We start from the raw sequence: 13,346 nt of genomic DNA, 5'->3' as shown, positions 1-13,346 counted from the left end.
CAAACATGGCCGCAACGCAGAGCTACCGCAGCCGGGTTTTCCCTTCTTTATGAAGCAATGAACAATACATCAACTTGATCAAGCTTATAAAGCCTAGTTGTTACTCTTTCTTTCCTCTCGTCAGATTTGTGTCAGGTCGGCCCTTGGAGCAAGTAGGCTTGTGTGCAAAACTGTACACTCAAAACAAAAGTCAGACAGACTCGGAAAATGGCAGACCCGAAGAAAGAAAATCTGACAAGTCGTGTTAGAACGCTGTTGATGCACGCGTGGCGTGAGAGATGGTCGGATGTGCAGTGGGGAATTCAGCTGAAGAGACTGATGTCAGCATATAATGGAGAAACCTGCGATCTAGCTGGTACTTAATTTTCAGTATTCATACTGCAGTGTTCAACTTTTCAAGCTACCAGTACCCTTATTGCTGTTTTAATAGTATTAGTATAACTGGCAGTACTATATTTCATTCATTCCTTTTCAATTCAAACAGATCCCAGGTTACCCACACAGCATGAGTTTAAATATTTGATGTACCCATACAGTAAAGTGGGGTTTTTCCAAACCATACAGAATCCAAGTTAACAATACATCAACTTGATCAAGCTTATAAAGCCTACTCTTTCTTTCCACTTGTCAGATTGGGTTTAGTGAAGATGTCAAATTTTTTTTACACACTGGCTATACGCACTCGGAGTGTATACACTCGGGCGTTAACCTCCGGTTGCGAAACGAATTTGCCATTCAAAGCCACTTTGTGATGGGAACCCAGAGCAGTTTGTTACCACAGAGTGCAAAAACAAAAGCAATCTGATGCTCCACGGCCTTTACAGTAATGTAGAGTTCATTCTCGGAGTGTACATAAAAGACCAGAAAACCACATCAACATTCGGAGTGTCATTCGACAACATTTTGCGAAGAAACGCAGTGCACTTTCGATTCATTGTATCAAAGTACACTTGAGACAAACACACGAAAAACAAACACATACAAAAACTTATGCTGCACGGCAGTTTATTGTTGGAGTATTGAACACACTTTGAGTGTGTATCGACCCAGAAGTGGTAGCTATAATATAGTGTATGTAAATTGTTTCCAACCCTCGACACTCCGAAAAAGAGATAGCTGAAGTCAAAGTCAGATTGATTTTTCATTGGCTACTTCCTAACGACTTTTAAGGGGGCATTTCATTGGCTAAAGATTTGTGACAGAACTTTTCATTGTCGGAGTGTATACAGACTCATCAATCCTGTATACACTCGGAGTGTGTATAGCTTTTGCCTTTTTCTTAATGTAAGTTGTAACGTTACACTCCTTTGATTCTTTTTTGAAGGTTATGTAGAAGGAGCTACGCAAAAATTATTGCAAAATTCCAGTTATTGGGAATTTATACGCTCAAAGAAACTCTGGGAAATCATATATCATTTACAGTGAACATCTTAGCAGACCAGTAGGTTCTTCTCCTTATGTGTCAGCATAATGCCATGCTTCCTTAGTCAGGGGTGGGACTTTTCTGCGAATCCGCAGATTTACGTGGACACAACTTACGAATTCCGCTGGAGTAATCTATTTTTCCGCGTCATACTATTGCCAGTATTGGATTATGGATACATGGTTCATTACGTAAATATGCACCATTACAATGCTATCATTGTTGTGTGAAAGTGTGTTTTTTGTTTGGTTGGGTTGTTTGGTTGTTGTTTCTTTTTCTTTTTTTTTGGGGGGGGGGGGGTGAGGAGAATGTCTTTTTTACCTGATCCAAACAAGTATAACTTTACTTTCAGAATGCACCAGATTGCACAGATTTTAATGTACCATTTTAAAAAAAATCGCCTTAGAAAAAAGGTATTTCCTCTTTTTTTCATCACAAGAGAGTCTCACCCCTGCTTAGTGTCTGTGTCAGTGATGTACATCACTACATGACAATTGACATACATGTACAACTCCAACTTACATGGTACAAGTGACAATAGACCCTATCGGTATTCCAAGCTCTCGCAAACTTCAAAGCATAGCATGTACAGCTCTATTGCGAGAGCTGCAAAGGCTGCAGGATGATCGTAGTTCTCCTGACTTTCGAAGCACAACATTAACAAAGGGCATGTCTCACGGATATTTTGCAAGAGATGCTCAAATGCCGAAAAGGTCTTATACAGATCAAGAAAATGTTTCCGGAAAAACGTACAAAATAAAATCTTTATGTTTGTTTTTGTGCAGAAATAATCCTGCAGCAAGCCATGACAGGCAGCAGTCCAAACTTTCTTCTGCTGTCTTACCTAAAACACACTGTGCTATCCCAGGTAAGAATACCATACAATTACAATGCATGTCACATGTGAATTAACACCTAATGACCTTTTGTCTAAAGAATAGAATTTTTGAAAGATTTCTTTTTATTAACATCCTTTAGATGGAGGGTAGTGGATGCATCAGGGCAAGTTACAAAATTAATGCTAGATCATTTTATAATTTATGTGAATTGCTTTTAACAAAATCGGAGTGATTGGGGCAAAGAAAATGGTGAAGAAAACAAAAACTGTAAAGAGATGATGCATATATATATATATATTCATGGGAAGCGAACTGGCAATGCTAAATACACATGATGCATGAGACTGCTGATGCTGAAATACCTTAGATTTTGACAGTGTATGATAGTTTAGTCTTGAACAAGTGCAAGATAAAAAGCCCAGTGATATTTAAAAATAAATTTCTACAAATTTTTTTCCATCAGCTGTATTTGTATTGTACATGTAGACACCAAATTAAAAACCTTGTTGTTAAAAAATTAAATCAGAGCAAAAATTACAAGGAGTTTTTGCACAAAGATACTGTGTGCTTTTTTCGGTCAAAACTGTTTCCATAGACATGCATGTGTCACTGCGTTTCTGATAAGGGAAACTCTCTTTTTGTCCATTTCCCTTCGTGATGAAGAAGAGTGCCCCTTGTCCTGAAACTTGTACCAACCGTGCATGCACTAAAGAGACATTTGTGGCTGATAGCATAGTGAGTGGGGGGGGGGGGGGGGCACAGGGTTGGGGTGCCTAATTCCTTTCATGAGAGGAGAGGTACTTCTAGTTCTACTCATTGCAATTGCTTGAGAATCCATAATGAACTTATAACTTTTTGAGATTGTTGCTTTTCACTTGCAGATTATCCCGTGCAGTGCAGTGTTCCAGTACATTGCTGGCTTTGATGATGTTTCCAGACCCTACTGTGTTCTGGCTCTGGTACACTTGGCTGAGGTCTTTGCAACAAAGTTAAGGTGCTTAGTCAAGTTTCTGCATCGTAGTGGACAGTCCTGATGTGTCTTTCACTTGCAGAGTTCGGCCTTTGCAGCATTTTGACACCTTTTTATCTACTGAGATGATTACAATTTACATTTCAACGTCCAGTTTGACTCTACAGCCGGAACGTATTTCTTTTATCAGCAATGGTAATACAGCAGTCCCTGTCATGAACGGACACCCTTGCAGGTGGCCCGGTCACGGGAGGGGTGACCACACCACCCCCTCCCCCATACACTCGCACAGAGACACACACACAACATGTTTGAGTCTATGCTAACCACTTCTTGTAAACGATAACATCCAAAAGATTATTTGTATGAATGGTGTTGAAAAGAAGAGATAAAATAAATCTTCAAGGCAGTGAACGCACTCACCATGCACTGACATACGAAAGCAGCCACACAAACACAGCACAGAGGCAGGTGTGCAGATGCTTTGTGAGAATAAGCGTTGAAAACCAGTTTGAATAAAGACCAGCAGATAGAGTCGCATGTCATAATCATTCTTCTTGTCTGGCTTTATCGACTGCATGCCGATCTTGTGGCAGTGACTTTTCACTCTTCAGTCGGAAATACACTGTACACAACACCGCTCTCACTCTCCCTCACTGACTACCCTAAGCCCTGACAACTGATCCTTGGAAATTTTTTGGAAGAGTACACCTCTCTATTTCTCTCCAATGCTCTTCCTGTTGACATGCAGTGACACCAGACACCCCACTGAGTTTAGCCAGCTACTCTCTCTCTGTCCCTCCCCCCAGCAATGTACTGTTTGGTGCTGTGGCCAGAGAGGTGTCACCGGCTAATTGAGGCCAGCTGCACTGTTCACTCAGAGCAAAACCAGTTGACTGTGTCTAACTTTACACAAAGCAACACAACTGAAGGGTTCACAGATTAGGTAACCGACTCACTGGTCAAGGGTGCGGGGAAACAAGAGTATCTTGTCAATGAAAGAGGTTACACACTCACACAGACACGCGATGCTGAGAACGGTGGCCGATTTTTCACTCTCTTTCTCGGAGGGCCTTCATCGACTGTGGCTTCTGTTGCTGACGTCCAACAGACAAGAATAAAGAGCATAGTGCAGTTTCATGTTGGCATCTTCGCATTTGAAAGCAAGAAAGTGCGTGTACTCCACTCCTGACCCAAATTAACCCCCTCCTGATGGGTACACGTGCACCCAAGTTAACAGAGACTGTCATCACGCCTTTGCGGCTGTGACCTTTGTACCAAGAGCCGGACTGCTCTGTTATCGATTTTGGTGTGGTGAAAATTTGACGATGGTCTGTCCGTACTTTGCAGGTATGACCTGCTGATGGGACCGAAAATTAGTGTCCGTGTCCACGTTTTGCAGGTGTCCATTTAAGGGGGGGCAAATATAGAAGGAAAACACTCCGTGCCGAGCAAATGTATCCGTACATGTCAGGTGGCCGCTCACGCTGGGGGCCGTACATTGCAGGGACTGCTGTACATGTACTCTTACCAATTAGATCCTTGATCAAAATTGTTAAAAGAAATCTGAAAGGTCTAGAGATTGATTTGACGTGTGATGGTTCATAGGAATTAGTCATGTTGGTTGTTACGCATACATATATATTGTTAGGTTTTTACAGTACTGGCCATCACTGAAAGATCCTATCTACATATCTCAGGAAGGAGCTGCAATATTACAGCATATAATTTGCAATATATTTTCTGTTGAACATACCACAGCGTATCATTTGCAATATTTTCTGTTGCATCTATCTATATATATATACGACTTGTGTCTGTCTGTGTGTGTGTGTGTGTGTGTGTGTGTTCGCTATGCACGGCCAAAGTTCTCGATGGATCAGCTTCAAATTTGGTGGGCATATTCAGATAGACCCCGGACACAACCTGGTCGATGAGAATTTTCAACACGTGCTCTCAGCGCGCAGCGCTGAACTGATTTTGGTTTTTCTGTTCATCTTCCAAGATCCATTCCCAGTAACTCTTCCTTATCTTCTCCAGTGTTTTGCGTTTATCTCCCTTCCTTCGTGTGGCGTCAATCCATATTCCCGTTACTATTTTTAGAAGGTCACTGTCCACAACGCTCAATCCATATTCCCGTTACTATTTTTAGAAGTTTTCCTTCGTGTGGCGTCAATCGCGTACGGTGCGCCACCCACCTGGCGAAGCCGGCGTACGGTGCGCCATTCACCCGGCAAAGCCAGGTTTTCGGCTCTACTTCTTCCCGGCGAAGCCGGCTACCCGGCGAAGCGGGTATTCATCTAGTATATATATATATATATATAACAGCATATTAAGTTGCAATATTTTCTGTTTCACATATGATATACTAGAATGAATACCCGCTTCGCCGGGTAGCCGGCTTCGCCGGGAAGAAGTACTTAGAGCCGTACGCCGGCTTCGCCGGGTCCGAACAATGGACCCGCCAAGCTTAGGTCCCTCCCAGATTCGTGGAATGGGAACAGCACGAAAATGATTCAGTGGCCATAATGCCATTCCTGACCATATCGAGTCCCATCCTTGTCGACGAATGTAACCGTGTTAATCACCTTTGGAGGCGAACTCCACTCAAACAGGACTGAGCAAGTTATGGCTTCTCAAAGGAAGGCCAGTACATAAAATTACACAAAAGCCGCCAGACCACATCACAAACAGAACTGAACAATGCACAGGTGTTGCTTACATAGAGACACACACACTCACACACACACACACAAAAACACAGAGAAGCCGTATCTATAGAGAGATAGATGACAGTGTATTTTTCGCGTGGCTATAAATTGATTCGACCTTTGCACTTTTACAGTGAGGATAATTTACGGGTCCAATTTACGTTCTGTACACTGCGTTGACCTTCTAAAAATAGTAACAGTAACAGAACGCCGGGAATATATCCGAAGACGCTCAGCGCAGTGGACAGCGCAGTGTAGTAACTTACAACTGAACGGGAAAGCCACACGAAGGAAGGGAGATAAACGCCAAACACTGGAGAAGATAAGGAAGAGTTACTTATAATGGTGAAATGAACACAAAAACGAAAATGAGTTCAGCGCTGCGCGCTGAGAGCACGTGTTGAAATATCTCATCGATGATATTGTGTCCGGGGTGTAGCTGAATACGGTGTCCAAATTTGAAAAAGATCCACCGAGAACTTTGGCGTTGTGATGTGGTGTAGCGGCTATGGTGTGTCGGTATGGGGGCCCGGGTAGCTGAGGTGGAACCAAAATAGCTGAGGTGGAACCAAAATCGGTTCCGCGCTGCGCGCTGAGAGCACGTGTTGAAATATCGACCAGGTTGTGTCGTGTCCCGGGTCTACCTGAATATGCCCACCAAATTTGAAGCAGATCCATCGAGAACTTTGGCCGTGCATCGCGCACAGACAGATACACAGACAGATACACAGACAGACACACAGACACACAGACACTAGTCGTATATATATATAGATATATTTAAAGGGTACACTTACATTTAAAATATTTTCTGTTTCGTAGTTTCAGCTATGGCCCTGACAGCTTGCTGCAACTTTGTGACTCGCTACTGGCAGTGATGAATTCTTTGCTGGGGCTGGTACTAAAGTGCCTGTCCAATGTACGAGACGAGCGACCAGAGGTGGTCCAGGTGATGGAATCGGCCAGCAAGGCTGCCACTGCCATGTTGAAACGTCCCACTGTCACCGCTCTGCTACAGGTGGCCAGGGCTGACAATGCTGGTGAGTGCAATTTTTGGAGGGACATCAGATTGAGTTAGTGTGTGTTTGTTGTTGTTTTGGCTTTTTGTAACTGATGGACGAGTGTTATTTTATCTTTTGACCTAACATCCAGAACAGAAAGATGTTAAAAATACTAGACTCATTTGTTGAATGAGTCGGCTATTAATTGAAACGGGTCACAAAGTGACCTGTAAAAGTTGGTTGTTGTTGTTGTTAATTTTAAAAGTATGGTTTATAAAACGACTTCTCTTATACAGTGGACCCCCCCCCCCCCCCCCTGATTTAAGACTTCCTCTCTTTTAAGACCTTTCTTTCTCACATTTTCTGTTCAGAACCTCTGTCAATTTTCCTCCATTTTAAGACTCCTCTGTTTTTAAGACCTGATTTTCTCAGATTTGTTTGAGGTCTTAAAAGGGGGGTTCCACTGTATCTGCTACTATTTACTGTGTGTGTATAATACTAAAACTGCTTTTGGCTCATTTCTTCATAGATGCTTACAGGGAGTATGAGCAGACAGAAGTGAATCTGAGAGGGACTCTGAGCAAACTGGCTCCAGGAACCATCCCTGACACAACACGAGAAAACATTTCTGCCATGCTGGCCTTGGCAGCTGAGTGAGTTTGAAATTTTTTTAAAGTGCCTTTGAAAGTTCTGTTTTTTTACTGGTGTGTGTGTGTTGTATAAATCTAGAACAATGTTTGAACTCCTTACTTTTGCCTCTTCAGTCAATAACCCACACACACACACGTCCACACATACACACACACACACAAACACACTCACACACACATACACAAACACACACACACAAACACACTCACACACACACACACAACACACACACAACACACACACACACCACACACACACACCCTTCACTCATCTGTATCATGACATGACTGTGTAAAGCTGTGCTGTGCAGACTGCCTGATGTCCAGGTACCAGGAGAGCCGGTACTGGACACGTCCCATCTGCCGGTCTCCCCGACCATCAACGCTCTGGTTGCCCTGGAGGCTGTCCTCAACCCCAACAGTGATGTCCAGCCCTTTGTGGACCAGGTTCTCATGCTGGTCAGGCTGATGGTCAGTGTGTTTTTTGCTCGTAGCTTGCTGGCAGATAACGTGCCTTGATGCTGAATTGATTGAGTGGCTGGCTGGTGGATTGATTTATTGATTGAATCATTCATTCATTCATTCATTCATACATTCATTCAGTGATTGATTGGTTGAATAATTGATTGGTTGAATAATTGATTGATTGATTGATTTTGCTGGATGTCTTCTTCACAGCACACATGGTTATAGCTTAACTATGGTTGAATCGTGGTTATAGTTTTGAACTTTTCCTACATAGTGTTTAATCTGCTTTCAGCAGTCTTGAATAGTTTGTTGTTGAAAGAGACAACAAATGAACAGAGAAATTAAAGAAAGAAAGAAACAAGCAAATAAATCAAGCGGTAAATGAATCTTTCTTTGGCAACGAGGCAGTTGTTGGTGTACACTCTTGCCACAGCACACCTGCCATACATTTGTCAAAAATATGTTTGTTTTATATTTCGCGAAAAGCTTTTATATATGTTGTACCTGTGTGATTTTCAGAAAATAGGACGGCCCCAGCTGTTCCTTGAGATGTTCCGAGCGTGTTTCATGGGCCTGGTTGATGCAAACAACAGTTCTGAAGAACTTAAGTGGGCCACCTTCACATTCCTCAAGGTTTGTGTGTCTTTGTTTTTGTGGTCACTTTATTTTTGTTCCCAAACAGTGATCATATGAATTCTCACCTGCAATTGATGGCTAGTTTTGCATTGTTGTTTACTCTAAATGGTCAAAATTATGCTTTACCCAGTCAGTGCTTGCCGCTTTTGTTGTAACTTTAAAAATTGTTGTTTCTGAATGTCAGTAAATGCCGTGTATATCCTACAAAACATTAATAACTCCTCAGATGGCTGTCTGAAGATTTGTGTTGTTGAGTACATAGTAACTTTCTGTACTGGTTGTGCAGATGCGTCAGATAATGACCAAAATACAACAGTTGAGCCCAGGCCCAGACTTCAGCTCAGAAGTGGAGTGTGGAATAGAGCTTCTTCTGCAGTACCATCATCTTCTGGACCAAGCTGACATCAAACAGAGGTAAGGGGGTGGAAGGAGGGGGGGGGTAGATCAGGCAGAAATGTAGATGGGCAGAAAAGGGATACATTTTAATATAGAAAATGAGTAGCTAAACTTAAGCACAAAACTCAGTTTTCTGTGTCAGTGGCTTCCTGACCAAAGTTTTGGAGAAATGTAAAAGAGATGAAGGAAATGAAAGAAATGAAAGAACAGTCTTTTAGTTTCTCAGCTGGTAAGTATGACAGAAAAGAACAATGATGGATATATGATAATAATAATGATAATAATAATAATGATAAAATGTGCTTCTAGTGCTTTTCACCGCCAGATAGCAGTCTCAGGGCACTTTACAAATTATTATAAGTGTCATCTCAGGAGTAGGATTTTCTCTGTGACAGATGGGACTGTCTGAGCCAATTCCTCAAGGAGTGTGTTCAAGCCAACATCATCAGTGAAACACAGATGAACTCACTAAAACAGAAACGGTGAGTACAGAATGTTGTTTTCTGTGGTTGTTTCTGGAGTTGTTGCTGTTGATAATAATAATAAAATAATAATATTAAAACATTCTTTTATAGCGCTGTTCACCGCCAAATGTCAGTCTCATGGCGCTTTACATTAGACATTAAAATTTACATTTTACATATAAAAAGTTTTCTGGTAAGAAATAATATACAAGCATTAAAAAAATTCATAGACATTGACCACTTATAGAACTATTTATATAAGATAATCTAGAAAAAATTGTTTTTAAAAAGATGGAAAAAAAAACAAGGAAGATGATTATGTCACAGTAATAATAAAACTTAAAATGAGAGAAATATTAATGATTTTTCTTGTTGCTCTCTTTCTCACTCCTTTCTTTTTCTATGTTTTGTCTTTTTCTTTTTAGAAATGTTGTAGTCAACAACAAAAAACTTAAGTATAATTTTTAAAGATTTTACCCCAATTTTATCTTTGCAATTCTTCGAAAGATTTTGCGAAATATGTTGACTGTTTTCATGTAATTTCACTCAATAGCTTAACATAACTTTTAATTTTCTTTGGGGATTACTTCCAAGATAAATTTGATACAGAGGTGAGCTCTATTTGTATCCGTACAGACAAACTCAACGTGAGCAGCTTCGAGCAGCTGACCTTGCCACTAGCCCTACCAGCAGTGCTGGGCTGATCGCTCGTGCTGAGACAACTGTTGTCAGTATACTGAAGGTATGAAATCTCTCTGCATATTCAATTTTGTTTTTATTTTGCTCGAGCTGAGACGACTGTTGTTAGTATACTGAAGATATGAAATCTCTCTGCATATTCAATTTAGTTTTTATTTAATCGCATATGGAATGAGTTTATTATTTATTTTTTCTTCATACTTTTCTGTGTTTATCTGATCATTATCAAAGTCCCTCTTTTTACTGTCTATTTATTTTATATGCCTGCATTTCTTATGTGTGTGTTTTTGTAATGAATTTTGTTTACTTATCTTTTGTGTAATTATTTTAATCTTATGATTGCTCATGCTGTCGGTGATGTGTTTGGGCCTGCAATTCATTCGGTCTGGAGAGTCTCTTTCAGTCAACATTAACAATGCAATTATGAGAAGTGTTACTATTTTACTGTTACTATCACATCTGTTTTGCACAATATTCATGCTTGTACTGTTACTGATTCAGAGTGTACTTGCAACAAGTCTTTACTTCAGACGCTGGACGCAGATCACCAGAAGAACCAGGATCCTCTGGTGGGTGTGCTCAGTCAGATGCTATCAGGACGAAGCTTTGAAATCATCACCTCCGCTGCTGCCTCCATGGGGGAGCTCAAAAACTTCACCTCCAAGCTTATCAGGTATATTTCTGATACCTTGGCCTTCTCTGTGTACAGTGCTTGGTTATGTCGCTTAAAAGGGCGAGGAGATAGGTCAGTCTGTAGCGGAGCTGGCTTCGATACCAGTTGTTGCTATCAGCGTGGGCAAGGGATTTATTTCCCAGAGTCAACTTCGTGCAGACTCTCCCCTGTGTGCGAACACCCCTGCATGCGCACGATAAGGATCCCAAGTTCACAGCAAAAGTCTCAAGCCTTGAAAAACTCGAATACTGGCATGCAGTAAAAAGAAAAAAATATATTTGGTAGTGCTGCATCCCTTTATAGTGGACATAATTCTTGAATTGATTTTGTTTTTGACATCTATGTTTATCCACAAAATGGATTCAACGAAAAAAAATGTCCTACTCTGCGCTGAATTCAGCCATGGTATTAATGTTTGGCATTCAAGGAGAGTACATTCAAAAACACGTTTTTCCACAGAAGCAACGAGTTTGCCCGCCAGACGACAGGGGAGGCAGGAAAGGCGGCACAGACTCGCGCCCAGCTGTTCGACATCACCTTCCTTATGCTGTGTCACATCATTCAGCTCCACGGGATGGAGGTTGGTGGCTGTTCTCTTTTGAAGACTGTGGTTGTGTGGTGTACACACTACTTTCACTCGCTCTTTCAGTAGGCCAAGGGTCTCATTCTTGATTCCTTCTACAGTAAAACCTGTCCTGGCGACCACTTATTAATAATGATGATCTGCCCATTAATTAGGACCACCCCAAAAGAAACCCCGACAAAGTTCTCTCCTATATAATTCATCTTTCCATAGTGACCACCTGTCTTCAAGGACCAGTTTTAGCTAGTCCCTAACGTTGTTGTTACCCCCCGCGGGTTAGGGGGAAGAATTTACCCGATGCTTGTCGTAAGAGGTGACTAACGGATTCTGTTTCTCCTTTTACCCTTGTTATTGTTAAGTGTTTCTTGTATAGAATATAGTCAATTTTTGTAAAGATTTCATTTTTTCATTTTTTTTTTTTTTCATTTTCATTACTTTATTGTCCCATCGCTGGGAAATTCGGGTCGCTTCCTCCCAGTGGAAAGCTAGCAGCAACGGAGTCGCGCTACCCAGGTGTCTGCGTGTTTAGGTGTATTCAGCCACCTGCACTTATGGCAGAATGACCAAGGTCTTTTAGGTGCCATTGTGGTGACACGGGGGTGGGACATGGCTTCCGTCTCTTGGTCTTCACGTAAGGTTGACCCGTGTCCGTCCCGGCCCGAATTCGAACCTGCGACCTTCCGATCACAAGTCCAGTGCTCTACCAACTGAGCTACCGGGACCCCGGTAGTCAAGCAGTATGTAAGAAATGTTAAGTCCTTTGTACTGGAAACTTGCATTCTCCCAGTAAGGTAATATATTGTACTACCTTGCAAGCCCCTGGAGCAAATTTTTTATTAGCGCTTTTGTGAACAAGAAACAATTGACAAGTGGCTCTATCCCCTCTCCCCCCTTTCCCCGTCACGATATAACCTTCGTGGTTGAAAACGACGTTAAACACCAAATAAATAAATAAAGAAAGAACGTTGTTGTTATAGACAGATTGGACTGTAGAAGGAATCCAGAATACAACCCTTGGCCTTCTGAAAGAGCTGGTGAATTGTGTATTGATGTCATTTACCTTGTAGACAGCCTAACTGTGTCACATGAAAATCATGGGATGGAGGTTGTTTGGATTTCTTGTTTGAAGGCCGTGATTGTGTGGTATTTCCACTGTTAGGAAAGTAAAAAGCTAAAGTAGTCTTTTAACTGTTAGGAAAGTAGACTGCCAAAGCAGTCTTTCAACTGTTAGCAAAGTGGACTGCCAAAGCAGTCTTTCAACTGTAACGAAAGTAAAATGCCCAAGCACTCTTTCAACTGTTAGGAAAGTATAACGCCCAAGCACTCTTTCAACTGTTAGGAAAGTATAACACCCAAGCAGTCTTTCAAACGTTAGGAAAGTAAAGTGCCCAAGCAGTCTTTCAACTGTTAGGAAAGTATAACGCCCAAGCACTCTTTCAACTGTTAGGAAAGTATAACGCCCAAGCAGTCTTTCAACTGTTAGGAAAGTATAACGCCCAAGCAGTTCTTTCAACTGTTAGGAAAGTATAACGCCCAAGCAGTCTTTCAAACTATAGGAAAGTAAAATGCCCAAGCAGTCTTTCAACTGTTACGAAAGTAAAATGCTAGAACAGCCTTTTTCATGTTGTGCAGATAGTGGCAGGGGACAAAGCCGCGTCTGAATCGTTCATCATCCAGTGGGCCCAGCGCTGGCTGCCGGAGGACAACAAGTATCGCAGCGTGGACACCACGGCTGTCCCCGGAGACCAGTCCAAGGTCGACAACCTTCTGCTGCAGCTGCTGTCCGGCGGTGACCTGCGCACAAAGTCAGTGGCTTTATCAGTCTTCTTCTTC

At 41.8% G+C, this 13,346-nt stretch overlaps 1 protein-coding gene across 1 annotated transcript in view; it reads left to right on the top strand.

Moving 5' to 3' along the window:
• LOC138981590 (mediator of RNA polymerase II transcription subunit 24-like) overlaps positions 1-13,346 on the top strand; it is a 28,990-nt gene continuing 15,644 nt past the window's right edge. The window contains exons 1-13 of the mRNA XM_070354559.1: positions 1-355; positions 2,209-2,291; positions 3,144-3,256; positions 6,766-6,983; positions 7,474-7,597; positions 7,906-8,065; positions 8,582-8,695; positions 8,985-9,112; positions 9,490-9,576; positions 10,195-10,300; positions 10,788-10,930; positions 11,390-11,510; positions 13,146-13,318. Of these exons, the coding sequence (XP_070210660.1) occupies positions 208-355; positions 2,209-2,291; positions 3,144-3,256; positions 6,766-6,983; positions 7,474-7,597; positions 7,906-8,065; positions 8,582-8,695; positions 8,985-9,112; positions 9,490-9,576; positions 10,195-10,300; positions 10,788-10,930; positions 11,390-11,510; positions 13,146-13,318 (1,718 nt within the window). The 5' untranslated portion in view covers positions 1-207. The remainder of the gene's footprint in view (positions 356-2,208; positions 2,292-3,143; positions 3,257-6,765; positions 6,984-7,473; positions 7,598-7,905; positions 8,066-8,581; positions 8,696-8,984; positions 9,113-9,489; positions 9,577-10,194; positions 10,301-10,787; positions 10,931-11,389; positions 11,511-13,145; positions 13,319-13,346) is intronic.

Source organism: Littorina saxatilis, linkage group LG12, assembly GCF_037325665.1.
Source record: "Littorina saxatilis isolate snail1 linkage group LG12, US_GU_Lsax_2.0, whole genome shotgun sequence".
Classification (NCBI taxonomy): Eukaryota; Metazoa; Mollusca; class Gastropoda; order Littorinimorpha; family Littorinidae; genus Littorina; species Littorina saxatilis.
This window is presented reverse-complemented; position numbering and strand designations above follow the sequence as displayed.